General features: G+C 39.9%; 2 protein-coding genes across 2 annotated transcripts; one reads left to right on the forward strand and one right to left on the reverse strand.

Moving 5' to 3' along the window:
- The first annotated feature begins 4,177 nt into the window (after positions 1–4,177).
- Positions 4,178–5,140, forward strand: LOC130015777 (olfactory receptor 5A1-like). Its single transcript, XM_056106551.1, has one exon. The coding sequence runs from the start codon at positions 4,178–4,180 to the stop codon at positions 5,138–5,140; it is 963 nt and encodes a 320-aa protein (XP_055962526.1).
- A 5,391-nt stretch (positions 5,141–10,531) lies between these two features.
- Positions 10,532–17,968, reverse strand: LOC130041558 (olfactory receptor 5A1-like). The gene is made up of 2 exons (XM_056133814.1): positions 17,025–17,968; positions 10,532–10,634 (listed from the first exon to the last, which is right to left on the reverse strand). The coding sequence occupies exons 1-2, from the start codon at positions 17,966–17,968 to the stop codon at positions 10,532–10,534; spliced, it is 1,047 nt and encodes a 348-aa protein (XP_055989789.1).
- Positions 17,969–19,102: the final 1,134 nt, after the last annotated feature.

Consider the following 19,102-nt stretch of genomic DNA (forward strand, 5'->3'; position numbering starts at 1 on the left):
GGATGCCTGAGGTCCCGAAGGGAGAGATGGAAGTCCCGGGGCCACACACCGGTGGCAGGTCTGACCTGGGTTTGAGAGGAGAGGAGCGCCGCGTGACTGCCGGAGAGGGGACGGGGACGGCAGCCGCTCACGGCTGCGTTTCTCCAGGCGTCTGCTGGGATGCCTGAGGTCCCGAAGGGAGAGATGGAAGTCCCGGGGCCACACACCGGTGGCAGGTCTGACCTGGGTTTGAGAGGAGAGGAGCGCCGCGTGGCTGCCGGAGAGGGGACGGGGACGGCAGCCGCTCACGGCTGCGTTTCTCCAGGCGTCTGCTGGGATGCCTGAGGTCCCGAAGGGAGAGATGGAAGTCCCGGGGCCACACACCGGTGGCAGGTCTGACCTGGGTTTGAGAGGAGAGGAGCGCCGCGTGACTGCCGGAGAGGGGACGGGGACGGCAGCCGCTCACGGCTGCGTTTCTCCAGGCGTCTGCTGGGATGCCTGAGGTCCCGAAGGGAGAGATGGAAGTCCCGGGGCCACACACCGGTGGCAGGTCTGACCTGGGTTTGAGAGGAGAGGAGCGCCGCGTGACTGCCGGAGAGGGGACGGGGACGGCAGCCGCTCACGGCTGCGTTTCTCCAGGCGTCTGCTGGGATGCCTGAGGTCCCGAAGGGAGAGATGGAAGTCCCGGGGCCACACACCGGTGGCAGGTCTGACCTGGGTTTGAGAGGAGAGGAGCGCCGCGTGACTGCCGGAGAGGGGACGGGGACGGCAGCCGCTCACGGCTGCGTTTCTCCAGGCGTCTGCTGGGATGCCTGAGGTCCCGAAGGGAGAGATGGAAGTCCCGGGGCCACACACCGGTGGCAGGTCTGACCTGGGTTTGAGAGGAGAGGAGCGCCGCGTGACTGCCGGAGAGCCACATTTGTATAGTTTTATGTAAGGAGGTCCTAGGTATTTTGTCACATTTTCAAAAATTATCATTGACACAAGATTAAGGATATCTATTATAGAGAAGTTTTAGAGGTATCTTTGAATTATATAAGTAAATTTTTCAGCTACAAGAAAGGAAAGATAGCAGGACTTTAAACTGTTTTCTTAACAAACACTTGAGTTTTCCAAACTTCAACTATGTTGACTAGATAATCCAAGCTGTCTCTCACTGTGTGGCCATTACCCCAATTCCATGATGTCATTTTTACATATATTTAAGCACTTGAAACCAGAGAGGCAACTAAAGAATTGTCTCTCTTCTCTGACAGGAATGAAGTGAATGTTTGCACTCAAGGAGATTTTATGACCATCTCTTCCAGTATCTTATTTTACATGAGGTCCAGCATTCTTAGGCACTTTAAGCATTGAATTATTTACCAAATCTATGCTGTGTAAAACCATAATGGATTGTGAGGGACAGGCCCAAAATCACCACCAGAATTAATTTAGCCTAGCTTAATGGGTACCCGCATTGCAAAATAACTGGTTTGTCTGCCTTTGAGCAAGGAATACAGGTGCCCCGAATTGCAAGTCCCAAGAAGGGTGGGGGTCAGACCAGATAACCAGATGTCTCTCACAAGACCCAGACTGCCCTAAAAACCAGGAGTTCCTAAACACTGATGCAAATGCTGATCTTTAAACTATAGGCTAAAGAGTGATGTGCTTTAAAATGGATTGGTAAGGAAAGTGTGGGTTGTTACAAATCTATTGGCTATGAAATGTGCGGGCTCAGCCAGTGAAGGCTTATATAAGATATCCCTTGGAGAAGCTCGGTGTCTTGTCCATCCTGCCGGACCTGTGTGTCTGTGTAGGTGGTTCGACCCTGGCTAGCCAGTCTTACAATAAACCCTGCTTGCAGTTGGCAGTTTCTGGAGTCTCTTCGTCATTAAAGGGAGATCATGATCTGCATCCTAACAGGATTAACATACAGAAAACAGAACATTTTTTTAATATATTTCCTTCAGTTCTTATACCTTATAAATATGGAATGGAAAAATATGAATAAGAAATTTTAGCGTGCAATATTATAAAGACATCAAATTTTTATCTTTATTCCCGAGAGAGTGAGAAGTTTAGTTAAGAGAATTGTTCATTAACATGTATAATTGGAGAGATTGGGATAAGAAAAGTGCTTCCTATAGAGGCAGGAAAGTGCTTTTTATAGAAGCAGGCTGGGGAGGGGGAAGAAAAAATGGGGACACTGGTGGTGAGAAATATACACTGGTGACAGGACTGATGTTGGAATATTGTATGACTGAAATCCAAGCACAAACAACTTTGTGACTGTATATCGCACAGATAGCACAGCAGGTAGGGCGTTCGCCTTACACGCGGCCAACAGGGCCGACCCGAGTTCGATTCCTCCGCCCCTCTCAGAGAGCCCGGCAAGCTACCGGAGAGTATTCGATATGCCAGACACAGTAACAGTAACAAAAAAAATAAAAATAAAATATATAACTATATGATAGAAAGCAACTCATTGATGATAATTCAGTATTACATGTAGGATAACAATTGATTTGTCCTTTTCTCCCTTGCCATAACGAGCTTAGGTTACCAGTCTATAACCATCACAGTGATCCCAAGTCACTCTCATTCCTTTGTCTGTAACCACTTTTCTGTTCTCTCCTCCCCAACCATTTAATCAGCTTTTCTCCTAGATCCTTCTAGGACACTGAACTTGTATTATAAGTTAATATTGCCTTTCTCCTTTCCTTATGTCTTTTGAATAGTTTACTTTAATTCAATGTCCTTTTTATATAGATACAGGAAGACAGTTAATATTATGCTTTGTAACTTAGGATTTAATTGGCTTTGAATATTATTCATTCCTGGGCATCTGCATTCTCAACTTATCCCTCAGTTTCCCTCACTTCCTAGCACCCCCAAAGCAGGGTCCAGACGAGGGACTGGATGGAACCAGGACAAGCGGTAAGTTATATGCGACCATGGCATCAAGATGGGCCAGACCAAAATGCCATGATTATTAAGTACAAGTTAGGAGTTTGATCATAGACAAATGCTGTCATGATCCAAAAGTAACAGCGAGACTAGGACCCTGCTAGGGATAGCAAAGACTATCTGGCCTGAGCACTTTAGTCTGAGATTGAGATGGCCCTGGTAGAGCAATTCTATAAACTTAAAGTATTTCTTACTGTGTCCATACAAAATGATATTTTTTCCATACATATGCTTATATGTTTGTTGAACAAGGAGCGGAGAAACACACCCAGGGGATTCCATTCTAGGGTGGGTTGATCTGCTAAATGAGAATCTGTCCTAGAAGTGGCTTTCCCATGTGTCCTGACTACTTTGGATGAGACTGAACATTTCTCCCCTTCCAACTGCCTTCAGTAAATAATTTAAGTATATTGTAAGAGGCAACTTTCCTTTTCTCACAGAAACCTAGCTGGTCTTATATATACAGATCTCAGGTGCTAGCCAGGCCTGATCTTTGGTATGTAGATTCCAGGCTCTAGTCACGCTAGTCTTTGGGATGTAAAGCTCAGATACTTGTCTTTGGGATGTAGATTCCAAGCTCTAGCAAACTGGTCTTTGGGATACAAATCCAAGTGCTTGTAGCTGTGAAAGTGCTTGTGAAAGGTTTCAGTTTTGGTTCTGTATCTACTTTCCAGAGGCCAAAATTACTGGCTTGCAGATGTAAAGAAACAATATATGTTTTGCTGCCTCAATGTTCTTTCTGTAACTCCTTTTGATGACATCATTGTATTGCGCCCTTTAGAGGTACCATGATCTATATAAGGAGCTCTTCCGGGCTCTCTAGGGGGACAGACCTGAGAGAATGGGGACACGTACTTGAGAGAACCTGGGCCCTCCATGACATAAATTTCTTTTATGGGATATATTGAGACTGTAAGAATAGGCTGGGAGAGGCAGAGGGGAGAGAGGAGTGAACAGAGAGAGAATTGGAATAAAATGCAAGTAATATTAACCAGACTGGCCCTCGTTTCCTTCCTTCGCCTGCCTATCACCATCATCCTCCCTAGAGTCGGGGAAACGACCCTGAGACTACCAAAAACAGGCGGTGGGAGAGATAAACTGCTGCTGTCCTTTTGTGTATAAACATGCGGCCTTTTTGTGTTCACACAATTATGTATCTGGGCTAATACATGACTGAAAAAATAGAAAGACCATGTTGCATTTTGTGAGTGAAGTCTTAATTATTTTTCTATCATCTCCCTTTCTGCAGATGGAACCAAGCATCTCAATGGAAGGGAATAGAAATTACACCTCAGTGGTTGTGTTTGTTTTCATAGGACTCACAGATGAAAAGGACCTGCAACTGATTCTCTTTCCAGTCTTCCTAGTGATCTATCTTGTGACCTTATTGTGGAACCTTGGTATTATCCTCCTAATCAGGATGGACTCCCACCTGCAAACACCTATGTACTTTTTTCTCAGCTTTTTGTCTTTTATTGACATTTGTTATTCTTCATCAATCACCCCAAGTATGCTTTCAGATTTCTTCAAAGATGAAAAAACTATTTCCTTCATTGGCTGTGCCACCCAGTATTTTGTTGTGTGCTGGATGGCTCTGTCTGAGTGTTGCCTCTTGGCCGCCATGGCCTATGACAGATACGTGGCCATTGGTAACCCCCTGCAGTACTCAACCATCATGGCACCTGAGTTCTGTCAGAAGATGGTTGCTGGGGCCCTTGGAACTGGTTTCCTCTGTAGCTTAACTGAAGTAATCTCTTGCTTTAATCTCCACTATTGTGGACCAAATGTCATTCAACATTTCTTTTGTAATTTACCCCAGATTGTTACCTTGTCTTGCTCTGATCCTTCCATCACTCAAGTGATTATTTTTCTTGTCGCTCTGTTTGTTGGATTTGGTTCTTTGCTCACTATCCTGTTATCCTACTGTTTCATTGCTGCTTCCATCCTGAAAATATCCTCTGGGAAAGGTAGTGCCAAGGCCTTCAATACCTGTGCCTCCCATTTGGCAGTTGTGACACTCTATTATGGCACAGCCCTGGCTGTGTACATGCGTCCTACTTCTAGTCACCCCGATAAGCAGGACAAGGTACTTTCAGTGCTCTATATTATCATTATTCCCGTGTTAAATCCTCTAATCTATAGTCTGAGGAATAAAGAGATAAAAGAAGCCGTGAGGAGGGTGATGAGGAAGGTGAGACATTTGCCCCAATAAGAATAACGTCTGGACAGTTATTCTAAGCACCGTGAAAGAGACAGTTTAAGAATTTTTGACATTTCAGTAGGAATAATAATATCCGTTTAGGAAAGTGAAACCTGATTTCATTGTTTCCTGTTGCCATTAGGTATATTCTCATTTGTCAACTACTACCATTGATAAGAATGCCTATTTAAGCACCTTTCCTCATGACTAGATTTAGGTAGATAAAACTCTATGGAAATGACAAGTTAGGGAAATGATAGGACATTTAATTCAATGTCACACTGCTCTTTTCTTTGTTTATTTTCTATATGTCTTTATATTTAATTTTTCAGCACATAGAGTATAATGAAATTAAAATGTTTCACATGGCTATACATGTAAAAGCTGAAATAATAAAAAAAAAAAGCTTTAATCCCAGAGGAACAGAGAAAGTTTGGAAGAGAAACGGGAGTGTGGTGGGGGAGAACTAAAGAAAGAAGAGTGATAAAGATATTTGTCTGTATTTGTTTCCAAATGACTTCTTTCTTTCCACCTTACTCACTGAGCTGCCTTATGAAGAGTATTCTTTAAAAAGATGGGAGAAAACCATGGAAAGGAAAAAGGATTCTCTTAAAATCAAGATCAGGAAAATTCCAGGCAGCCAGTAAGAGGCATAGATATCAATTTCTCCGCATTGATGTGCCTGGAATGTGCTTCATGTTGATTCCCAAAGACTTTGCAACATTTCATAATGTTTGTGCTGGACAGTGCCTAGCAAGGTAGGGAAATGATAGGACATTTAATTCAATGTCACATTGCTCTTTTCTTTGGTAGAATCTGGGTCTCCTATGATAATTTAATTTTCCAGGAGTTTTACTTGGAAGCTAGAGCAGAATCTGTAGAACAAGTAGAATTTAAAATTTGCGGTGTTACCATCAGGACAGTGAATTTTTTTGCCAATACTCAATGTGTGTGTGTGGGAGAGCGATGGTACAGTGAGAACTCTGTTTCTGTTACCTGCGTCAGTAACGGATTACCTTGTCTCATTTCTAATTTTATAAGCACTAAACTTATGATTGGAATAATAAACTTTACAGAGATTACCCAAATTTATCCCCTGGGTTATTTTTATAGTTCCTCAGAGCATTGTAATGCTCTTCGTTGAATTCTAGTTGATTTCATTTTTTAAAATCCAAGGTAAGAGGTTTGTTATTGTTTGCTATGTCTATTTCTTTCACTTTGGGGATTTGTTTCTTTATACATCCCAGATGAGTGGGAGAAAATTGTATTTACTCTTTTACTTCGGATTTATTTCAATGAAAACAATGCCTTTAAATTACATTCAGATTGCAGATGAATTCAATACTTCATTTTTTGTTATAACTGCACAATATTTATTTTGTATCTATAACAGCTACTTTATTCATCTGTCATTGGACATTTTGGTTGTTTTTATATCTGACTATCGTATTAGTATGGCAATAAATGTCAGTGTGCATAGTATATGTCTTTTTAAATTAATTAACAAAGGGGTAGGCATTTTCAAAATTATTTCAAAACATACTTTAAAATTAAGTTATTTTTTATGGGAGGGGTAAGTATCATGAAGAGAAATAACTGGGATGTGGAAGTTCTCTTTCCTTTTTGAGAAGTCACCACACAGGTTTCTCTAGCGATTGACCTGGAAAACATTCCCACCAATAGTGAATGAGGGTTCCTTTCTCACTATGCCCCCATTATATACAGTTTTTTCCCCCAATCTTTTGAATGTAGTCTGAATTTGCTGGTGTGAAATAATAGCTCATTGCCATTTTAATTTGTGTTTTTTCATGAAGGAGCCTACAAACACTTTTCCATGTGACTTCACTCTTTGGGAAGGGGTCTGCCATTTCCTTTCTCCCATTTTGACATTGTGACTCTTTGTTGTATGTTTTCTGAGTTTTATATATATATTTTGGAAGTCAGCATTTTATATGATGTCTGATGTACAAATATTTTTCCCATTTAGTAGGATATCTTTAGTTTAGCTCACATTTTTTTCCATGCAAAACATTTTAAGTTTGATATGTAGTCCCATTTGTTTATTTCTTCAATTGTTTTCTTTGCCAACAGAGTCAAATTTTTGCAGATATGTCTGAGGTACATATTCTGGAATGTTCCACCTATGTCTCAATATATGTTATGAATTTTGGTTTAATATTAAGTTTTTTTCTCTTTTTGGGTTGCACCCTGCAATGCACAGGGGTTCCTTCTGGGGTTGCACTCAGGAGTTACTCTTGGCGGTGCTCAGAGACCATATGGGATACTGGGAATTGAACCGAGGTTGTCTGCATGCAAGGCAAACGCCCTACCCCTTGTAATATTCTTCAGCCCCTATCAAGGTATTTTTCCACTTAGAATTAATCTTTGTAAGATGTTTACCCAGTTTTTAGTTTTTTGCATGTGACAGTCCAGTTTTCTCAGCGCTGGTAATATGTATTTTTGAAGAAATGTTTGAAACTGTAGCCCAATTTAATACATATACAATCTTGCAACTCACAGTCATGGTTACAGTCCTCCCATTATTCATCGATATGCTCGAGTGGGCCCAGTAACCTCTCCATCGTGAGACTTTTTGTTACTATATTTGGCCTATTGAATACGTCCATGGGTAGCTTGCAGGCCCTGCTATGCGGGTGAGATACTCTCTATAGCTTGCCGAGTTCTCCAAGAGGGGCTAGGAATTGAACCTGGCTTGGCTGGGTCGGCTGCGTGCAAGGCAAACCCCCCACCGCTGTGCTGTCGCTCCAGCCCAATCTTGTATCTATATACATAAAATCAAGAATGGGATCTTGTTAAAACTAACTATATCCCTAGTAATGGTCAGTGTAGATGAGTTCAGTGCAAATGAAAGGAATAGATATATGTGGCAACGATCTGAAGTTGACCTTCGTAAGGAAGAATCAATAGTGTTACATAATGTTGTAAAATTATATTAGGTCACATGAATCATACCTATCATTAATGTAAGATATTCAGTGTATGAAACCCTCATAGGCATTTTGTAGACATTAATTAATTTGATTCACTCATGGATAACCTACTGTATATAATAACTACTACAACATACTTGGTTTTACAAGTGATAAAGTGAGCTTGCACATGTTAAGTTTCTCTAGTCACATTACTGGATATAAAGAAACTAGTATTCACCCCAGATTCGGCTATTCTGTTAACCCTGATTATGACCATTATAACTGTCTTGTCTTGACTTTGTTTTTTATATCCCTACTTTACCTGTTTTTTTTCTCACTAATCAAAACAATTTAATGCAAAATCTGTCTCACAGGATTGGTTGGTAATGGATAGGGCACTGAGAAAATGTCTGAATATATTTAAAAAGCAAAGTAAAGATGGAAATTCCATTATTTAACTTTCTATTATGAAGCCATTTACTAGCAGTACCATCTTTTTAAATTTTTTTATTTTATGAGGTGATTCACAATATTTGATTACATTTAATATTCAAACACTAATCCCATCACCATTACACTTTCTCACCACCAAATTTGGGATGTTTCCATCATCATGCCCTGATCCCTGTCCCAAATCAGAACCAAAATAATATATATAATATATATTTTGTATTGTCCGTTATGAAGTACTGCTGAAAATGCTTACAGAAAAGTATTCATATAGGAAACAGTGTGAAGATTCTTCTATTTTGACAGGGGCCATTAAGACATTCTTTAGAATATCACCAACATGTTGTTAAAAGCTGAGTGATGTGAGCTTTCATATTTATATATGTATATATTCATAAATATTTTCCCCTCTATGATTTGTTGCCTACTTTCTGAACCCCATCCAATGTGGTGTAGTATATTGAAAGATATGGTACAAAGTACAAAGTACTATAGTACAAAGTACAAAGTACATAGTATATAGTACATACATAGTACATACATAGTACATAGTACATAGTACTATAGTACTATAGCAAATAGTACATAGTACATAGTACAAAGTACTAAGTACAAAGTATATAGTAAAAAGTACATAGTACAAAGAAACATAGTATATACATAGTACATAGTATGTATCTATGTATCTATGTACATACTATATAGTATATAGTATGTATCTATATATCTATGTATTTACTATTTACTTGCTGGGAGCACTCTCCACACACTTGGATGAGCCTCACGCATAAAAGAACTGACAGAGGAACCCAGGTGTGTGGGACCCGGGGCTGAGATCTCCAAGCCTGTAGAGTTTGGGACTGGACCTGCCAGTAACTAGACAGTTACACCCACCAACTGCCGTGTAACTCCAACAACGGCCAGGATACAGAGATCATCACACTCAGCTCCCGGAAGCGCGCGGCCGCATTCCCGGCCGCGCGACATCTTATCATCTCATTCCTAATTCGGTCAAACTGGCAGGCTACCAAATGTAACATGCCCACACGGCAGAGTCTGGCAAACTCCCCGTGGTATACCCAATATGCCAAATACCAGTAACAATGATGGGTCTCATTCTCCTAACCCTGAAAAAGCCTTGAATATGGCACTTTAAAAAAAAAATCTCAGGGCTAGGACAAAGAAGACGTTACTGGCACCTGCTCGAGGCAATCGACGAACAACAGGGTGGTTGTGATCGTGATCGTGATACATAGAATGCATCTATGTACATAGTACATAGATACAAGATACATAGTATATAGTACAAAGTACATAGTTACAATGATATAGTATAAAGATATGGTACATTGAAAGATATAGTACCAAAAAATCAATGAATGAACACCTCACCAAGAATAATCTGTCCAGCTAGATTATCATTCATATTTGAAGGAACTACGCAAAGCATCATGAGTAGGCAACAGATTAGGGAATTCGTAGTTTGAAAGGAAGTGTTTAAAAGAGCTCCATTAAGGGACAGGAGGAACTTCCATCATGTGGCACTTGGTCTGACACTCACGAATGGTACATATGGTTGTATTCTACCAAATCCAGTAGGGCTGAAAACATAGAGCAGGCCCTTCCATCGCCCCTGGTTTGCTCCACAGGTGTGTGACCTCCTGACCTGCTGCCCAACCCTGTGCCTTTGCCCCGATCTGACACCCAGACCCCCAACACCTCCCAGCATCCTGGGACGGGCAGGGCAGGGGTTGTAGCCTCTGCAGTAGTGGGCGTGGCCTCTGCTGCAGGGGCGTGGCCTCCAGCCACAGTCATTTTCCCCTTTCTCAGCACTCTGGACTCATGTCTCAGTCCCCATTACCGAATTCTGTAGAGAACTTCCTGGCTATTTCAAAGACAATAGGACAATAGTCCACTAGACTATTACAACTTCACCAAAATACTGGTGGACACAAGAAGCTGTGCAAGCCTAGTATAAAAGAACTCAATCTATGAACCTTCACTAGAGGCCTCGCACAAGTCACAGAAGAGTACCTAAGAGGAAGCTAATATTATAGAAGGAGAAAAAAGGCGACAACCAATGACTGAGCTCATACAAATTCCTTTTTTGCAGCAAGTGGGGAATACTGATAGTGAACTGGAAGGTCCCACCTCCATATTACCACAACAACATGAAGAAACAGTGCAAATCCCCCCCCCCCCCCCGCCCCATGTGGAGAGGGTGAAGAAGACTCCAGAAGCCTTAACAGGGGTTACACACAAATACGACATATCCATACTGCAGAATTTGTGTGTGGTCAGGTGGACATGGCTATCGAAGAGATCCGAGTAAAAGTTGTGGATAACTTTTTTCCACTGCACTTCTGGAAGATGTAATAGATTCTTTAGGATGTTGGAGGGCAATCATCTTGTTCTTGTAGTTGGCAATGGACAGGCGGCATTGTGAATACTTTTTCTGGCTTCTGACACATCAGTCAACACTGCTGCTCTTCTCTCTTTGAGGTCTTCCTTTATCACTTCTCTGCACAGTTTTGCAAGCTTGGATGCTATCTTGTGATTGCCTGAGATTTGCTCCAAACCACGCTGGCGAATGAGTTCGAGCATTTCCAAAGACAGGCGTCTTTTTGTGGCTTTCTCTCTCTCTGTGTTCCTTGCACAATCATGGAGGTGCTGAACCAGTCGATCATCTTCCTAAAACACTCAAAAAAACTCAAAAACCCCCAAAATCAACTCGATGTTTGTAATGAATAATTTATGCACTTTTTAATATGCTTTACATGTCATTTCCAATGGGAGCATATTAGGATATTTTTCTGTGCTTTCATTTTTATACAGATGAACTCAAAACAAAGTATGAATACAAGAACCACTTTGATGAAAGTAAACCTCAAGAAAAATTGATCTTTAAAATGTTTCACCTGAATTTTGATTTTGCCATTTTATGCACATAAGCATAGGAAATGCTTTAAGTTCTATTAATTATTATATCCTTGGTTATAAATCAGGTGTAATAATAATACCTATATTTTAGATGCAAATAAGTAGGTTTTATACAGTGTCTAAAAGATAGGTATAGGCATCATTAAATCTTTTATTTTTTACGTTTTATTTTTATTTTTTTGTTGAGGGGCGTTCATACCCATCAATGCTCAGGAGTTATTTCTGGCTCTGCCTTGATCTGACTCAGGAATTACTCCTGGTGGTGCTCAAGGGAGCATATAGGATGCTGGAGATCAAACCTGTGGACCATGTGGAATGCCTTGGATCAAAACTGTCTTATGGATCAAACCACATGCAAAACCAGTTCTGTAACACAAAGACCCAGTTTTCCTATAAATACATCACAAAAAGAACCATAGTTAACTTAGTCATATATTAAGTTCCTCCCTACTTGGGGAGCTCCTTCTCTCTTCTCTTCTACTTCCAACATAATTTTCTACTTTAGAACTCTGAATCTGAGCATCTTTATTTTTCAATATTTTCTCTCTTGAAAATATTGAAGTGCCTGGGATTAGTGAATGAATCCGCTTCTGCCTTACCTGTATCAATGCCCTCCAAACCTTCTTTGTTTTTGCAAACTGCAATTTCATGTTTCATGGGAATTCATCCCCCTAATAATAAAAAGGTAAAGGTAAAGGCCCTCCCGTTGATCGTCGATTTGCTCGAGCGGGCCCAGTAACGTCTCCATTGGAGACTTTGTTGTTACTGTGTCTGGCATATCGAATACTCTCGGTAGCTTGCCGGGCTCTCCGAGAGGGGCGGAGGAATCGAACTCGGGTCGGCCATGTTGGCCGCTTGTAAGGCGAACGCCCTACCGCCGTGCTATTGCTCCAGCCTAATAATAATAATAATAATAATAATAATAATAATAATAATAAAGCAACCCAAAAATGGTATATTCCCTTGGTAAAATAGTTTTGGTCTTCACTGTCATTGTATCCTTGTCATCCCGCTGCTCATTGATTGCTTGAGCGGGCACCAGTAACATCTCCATTTGTTCCTGTCGTGTACTAGTGTAGCCCAATGGTGTCTGCTCGCTCCAGGAAGATGAAGAGCACGTTGTTTTTTTTTTTTACCGTATTTGGCATATTGAAGAGCTCACAGGTAGCTTGCCAGTCTCTGCCATACAGGGGCCCGTAATCGAACCTGGGTTGGTCGCGTACAAGGCAAACTCCTTAACTGCTGTGCTGTCACTTTTGTTGGCTTTAAAGATGTCCCAGCTTAGCATAGAATAAGACTATTTATGGTCTTTTAGATAGGGGCAGCATGGACAAAATTAGAACAGGAAATTGTCAAGACTTTAGATTTTAAGGATGCCTTCTGGTAGTTATGTAAAATACCCAAACCTCTGATCTACATATCGAATGTTGATGCACTCCTTTACTCTCTTTCTTTTTTTTTTTTGCTTTTTGGGTCACACCCGGCGATGCTCAGGGGTTACTCCTGGCTCATGCAGTCAGGAATCACTCCTGGTGGTGCTCGGGGGACCATATGGGATGCTGGGAATCGAACCTGTGTCGGCCATGTTGGCTGCGTGCAAGGCAAATGCCTTATTCGCTGTGCTATCGCTCCAGCCCCACTCCTTTACTTTCTTAATGTCTCTGTCAACAAATGGTGCACCTTTGGGACCCCCTATATAGATTGTATGGTAAACCTTTTCATAAATTTCTTCTCATAGGCCTTAAAATAATCTGGAATTTCAAAGAGTGAGACAATATTGGAACTAATGTTTTTAGTTGTTTCGTTGTATTCAGAGATACAGTTGATGGATGGCATTGAAGGGATGATAATTTGATATATATGTATATATTCAAAATGATCACCTCAAAAACATCTATAGCAGCACATAGTTATAATTTTACCCCTTATGATGAGAATTCTGATATTTTTTAGGAACTTTAAAATATAGGGTATAGTATGTATACATACATAGTTTCCATCATTCATCGATTATTTGGGCACTTAAATTGCCAAAGGAGAATGGGTAAATGTTAGGATAATGTTTGCCAATAATTCACAAAGGGGTGCAGATACTTAGGTCAATGATTTTTCTTGACTTTGGATGTATACAGATGAGCTTGGTAGAATATAGGCAGAATGATTTTATTTATAGGTGCCACCCTAAGCAGTAGTGAGAGAATCTCGGTCATGCCTATGTCCTCTGCTCAGTGGTGTGTATCTGCAGCTCAGTTCTCGCTGGTGGTGCTTGGAAGTAACCAGAGTCATCCTGGGGATTGTCCAAGGCCAAGAAGGCCTTATATGGTACTCAGAGACCCTATGGTGCCAGGGATCAAACTTGAGTTTTTTAATTTTTCCTTTCTTTCTTTCTTTCTTTCTTTCTTTCTTTCTTTCTTTCTTTCTTTCTTTCTTTCTTTCATTGAATCACCATGAGAACAGTTACAAAGTTTTCAGGTCTAAGTTCAGAGGGATTTCTGCCAAAAGCCGCTGTGTTCCAAGATTGGTTTGTGTGCCTCTGGGATGGTATTTGAAGAAATTCCTGCAAATATCAGCACACCATTTAATATGTAACAATTGTTCAAAAGGTATTTCCTTGATCCCAAGGGAGAATTGGCACTGGTGGAGGGATGGATACTTGAACATTGTATGACTGAAACGTAAGAACAAACCTTTGCAAATCTGTAACTGTACCTCATGGTGTTTCATTAAAAAAAAAAGGTGTTGCCTCTCTTGCTTGCAGATAACAATGAATGTAAACTGTACCTATGGATTGAAAAGATGGTGTGGTAGAGTATTTTGGGCTAATTTGGACAAATTTCTGAGACATAATATACCCAGAGAAAGTCAATTTTTTTGGTTAGATTTAGACAAGGAAAACTGTCTGGAACCATAAAGATATAAATCATAAAAATTGGTAAATTACTTTCAATTTATTTTTACTTTATTGAAATATACTAAGATCAAAGAGATACATGTTAAAAAGTGACAAGCTCAGGTACACCTTTATCCTTTAAGAGGGTGAGAGTAAATATTTCAGCTCCCAAATAAAACAAGATAAATACATTTAAGAATTGAGGGATGTGGTAAGGATGGAAGAGCTCACACTCAGGTTTATAATAAAGAGCGCCAACCAAATATGCTATGAATATAAATTTTTCTGCATTGGATGAAAGAATATACATATAAAAGAAGCAATTATAATTTTAAAATATTAGTCATTAGAATAGACATAAAGTTCAAATTGATGAGTATTCTAAACATTGATAATATATTATGATTGTAAAATTTTTCTTGCATCAAAAATGAATGAAGAAAACTGGAATATGGTGTCTCATTAATAAAAATTTAAAAAAAGAAAACTAGAATATTGGTAAGGATTTAATATTTGGCAATTTTTTTAAATTATATATTGTAATTTCATTGTAAATGATTAGCGATACCTTGTAGGATAACATTGGGTTTGTCCTTTCAGTCTTGCCGCAAAGAACTTAGTTTACCATAAAGCAATGTCCTTTCTGTATGGACACAGGAAGACAGTTATTATTATGCTTTGTAACTCGAGAGTTGATTGACTTCCATTATATTTACTCCTGGGCATCTGCTCTGTCAACTCAGTTGCCCTTAGTTCCTAGTATCCCACAAGGTCTCGATGAAGGACTGAATGGACCCAGGGCACACTGTGAGCTACCATGTCATCAAAATGGGCCAGGACAAAGCACCACAACACTCAAATATAAGTTGAGAGCATGATCATAGACAAATGCTGTCATGATCCAAAAGTAACAATGAGACTAGGACCCTGCTGGGGTTAGGAAGACTAACCTGGCCTGAGGTCTGTGATCTGGAATATACAGTAAGATGACCTCAGGAAGAACCAAACTTTAAGTTGATATGTCTCTTACTGTGCATATTCAGAATGACATTGCTAGAAATATTTAAAGTAGATTTCCTACAACTATTTAAGTGGATTACTATCTGAGGAAAGAAGAAAGCAACACACCCTGGATGGGATCCCGCCCTTGGCGGATCTGCTAGTAATCCAGTAGTCCAGAGTAATATATTTAGATGAGATTTTATCCTTGAGTTAATCTCCTGGAGGAGTGGTTTTACCCTTCTTAGGTGATTTGTTAATGTTCAGCCCTCCTTTGTGTCACCACCTTATGTGATTGCTATCTAAACTAAGACTGTAAGAGTGGAGGGGGGCAGAGTCAGAGGCGAGAAGAGCAAGTCAGAATCCAGGAGTCAGAGTCAGAAGTGAGAGCAGCAGGTTGAGCTCCAGAAGTCAGGGTCTGGCTCGAGAAGTCAGGGTCAGGATCCAGGGAAGAAGAAGCAGAGAACGGAAGAAGAGGGCAGAGTCAGAATCCAGAGCGAAGGACTCCAGAGACAGGAGCAGAAGTACTCCAGAGAGAGAGCAGAAAAGATCCTGAGAGAGAAGATCGAAAGAGACCAGAGGAAAGATTACAGAGAGAGAGTCTAAAATATAGAGAGACAGACAGAAGAGAGCACAGCGGCATACACAGAAGCAGATAATAAAGGAAAAGCCATCCTGATCTGGTCCATACACAGTGACTCGAGAGCACCGAACGGGGGCAGCGAGAGAGAGAGAACCATCCAGAGAGCCCACTGAGAACTCACATCTTCTCATCCCCCCTTATGCGAGTAGTATATTTTTTACAATGCCTGTCTTTTTTTCTTTTTAATTTATTTTTAAAAAAATTTTATTAGTGAAACACCATGAGGTAAGTTGTAGACTTACAAATTTTTGTGCTTGGGTTTCAGTTATACAACAATTGAGTACTCATCCCTCCACCAGTGCCCATTCCCCACCTCCAATGCTCCATTAAAAAATTGATATAATCTTTCTTACTATTACTCTCTCCCTCTCATCTTTATCAGTTACACACATACAGTCACTTTTTCTGTTCCAGTGTAAATGAATGAAGCTCTCCTTTAATTGCTAAAAATAATTTCACATTTTACTTTTGCTCTAATTTTATAGATGTATTAAAACCTTAATGAATATATAGAAGTAAATAAAGGGAAACGGTGATGAAAACAACAATCTATGTGGCATCTTGAGCGTCTATTTATTTACATATATCTATAAGGATTCCTGTTCTCATTACTTAGGCCTTGACCTTCGATTAGATCATGAAAACAAGCTTTTATTTTTGTTTATTTCATTTTTTTCACCACACCCAGTAGCCTCCTCTTAGGTCTGTGCTCAGGGATTACTCCTAGTGGTGCTTAGGGGACCATATAGGGTGCAGGATATCAAACTTGGGTTGGTCCATGCAAGTTATGTAACCTAGTCACTGTACTACAATTCTAGCCTAGAACAAACTTTTAAAACCAACATTAACTATGGTGACATTACCTCCAAACAAAGAATGATGTTTTGATGATGAAAGGAGTAAAGAACTTTGTATATTCATTATTATCTCTACCTGATTGTTCTTAAAACTGACAATAAATCACTTATAAATTCTTATACTACCTTTATTACATGTTTTAAAACACTCTACTGGATACTATTCTATTGAGATCAAAAGGTTGCCCTCTTCATCACTCTTTTAAGAGCCTCTTTGATATCCTTGTTTCTCAAACTATAGATAAGAGGATTTAACATAGGAATAACAGTAACATAGAACACTGACAGAACCTTGTCCTGTTTCTTGGAGTAGTTAGCAGTAGGACGCATGTACACAGCCAGGACAGTGCCGTAGAAGAGGACCACAACTACCACATGGGAGGCACAGGTATTAAAGGCTTTGAGACTGCCTTTTGCAGAGGATATTTTCAGTATGGAAGCGACAATAAAACCATAGGATAAAAGGATAAAGAGCATAGGACCAACTCCAACAAACAGTGCTACAAGAAAAATAATGATTTGGCAAAGAAAGGTATCGGAGCAAGACAAAGAAACAATCTGGGGTAAGTCACAGAAGAAATGTCGAATGATGTTTGGACCACAGAAATAAAGATTAACACAAGGTGCTGTTTCAACTAAACTACTAATAAAACCACTGGCAATGGCTGCAGTGACCATTTTGCAACAGAGTTTAGGGTTCATAATGGCCGAGTACTGCAGAGGTTTACCAATAGCAACGTATCTGTCATAAGCCATGGTGGCTAAGAGGCAGCACTCAGACATACCCATCCAAGCAATCACAAAATACTGAGTAGCACATGAAAGAAAGGAAATCGTTTTTCTATCCTTAAAGAAATCTGAAAGCATCCTTGGGCTAATGGAAGTAGTATAGCAGATGTCTATGAACGATAGGCAACTGAGAAAAAAGTACATAGGTGTGTGCAGGTGGGAGTCCATTCTAATTAGGATGATCAGACCCAGGTTTGAAATTAGGGTCACCAGGTAGATCACTAGGAAGACAGGAAAGAGAATAAGTTGCAGATCTTTTTCATTTGTGAGTCCCAAGAGAACAAACATGGCCACAGATGTGTGGTTTCTATATCCGTCCTTAGAGATGATTTCAGACATCTGTTGAGGAAAAGAGGAAAGAAAATATTTAGACTCAAAACACCAAATGGAGGGCTAGAGAAAGAGTCTACCGGGAAAGGCACTTGTTTTGCACATGACCAACATCGGTTCAATCCCTGAAAGCCCACGTGGTGCTTAGGGGTGATCCTTGAGCAGAGAGCCAGGAGTAAATTCTGATCACTGCCAAGTGTGAGCCAAACACTTCACCCCCTCACCCAACAAACAAAACCGAAAAAGGAATGCTTATTATTTTCTTCTAGCCCATTGTCTGACTCTAATTATAGTCTTGTACTTATCGCCTTGTATCTAATATTGAGTCAATCTGTACATTCCATGGATAATATACAATATTTTAGAAGTTTTAGGAGTGCATAAACTTATCACACATTTCAAAAAGAGCAACAACAACAACAACAAAAATCAAATTAAATTTGGCAAAAAACTTAGACACTTCTCCACAGACACATGAAAAAAATTTCTATATTCCTTACAGGAAGATGAAAACCAAAAAGTTAACTGCAGCATGTCAACTCACACTGTGAAAATCAGATCAGGCAAATATCGAAATCAGTCTTGGCAAAGAAGTGGAGAAAAATTAATTCTGCACACAATTGAAGTTAATGTAAATTGTTGAGGGTGATATCAGTTGGTACAACCACTGTGGTAAATGTCATGGAGATAAAAATTGAAACGGAGTTTCCATATGTTTCCATAGTACCATTCTCAGGCTTTTATTCAACATGTAAGAAAACATTTATTAAATCCATGTGCTAATAAGAACATTATTTAAAACTGCCAAACTTAATGTCCACCAACAGATGGTCAGATCAATCAGTTTTCGTATATATTATTTTGGCGATGCTTTATCATTAAAAAAGATGAAATACATTTTTAAAAATGGATATATCTTGAGTTTTTATCCTGAGAAATGATTTATGCATGACAGAACATAAGTATACTGAAGGACAATGCATATAGCTCATATGTAGAATATAAGTAATTACTGCAATTGAAATGAAACAGCAAAACCAAACAAAAACTCCTTATGCAAAGACTATGTGGATTCAATGACACTGTTGTTAATCTGAGCAAGTCTAACGGCCATGTTTCTTCTCTAAATCATGTCAGGTTCTA

Source organism: Sorex fumeus, unplaced genomic scaffold, assembly GCF_029834395.1.
Source record: "Sorex fumeus unplaced genomic scaffold, SorFum_2.1 ptg000007l, whole genome shotgun sequence".
NCBI classification, from domain to species: Eukaryota; Metazoa; Chordata; class Mammalia; order Eulipotyphla; family Soricidae; genus Sorex; species Sorex fumeus.

Bases quoted from the DNA above. Each gene is read 5' to 3' on its own strand.
- LOC130015777 (XM_056106551.1), top strand. From the start codon at position 4,178: ATGGAACCAAGCATCTCAATGGAAGGGAATAGAAATTACACCTCAGTG.
- LOC130041558 (XM_056133814.1), bottom strand. From the start codon at position 17,968: ATGTCTGAAATCATCTCTAAGGACGGATATAGAAACCACACATCTGTG. The intron at 10,635-17,024 runs AACCTTTTGATC...CACTATCAGTAT, and splicing joins AAAAGAGTGATGAAGAGGGC to TCCCCACTTGCTGCAAAAAA.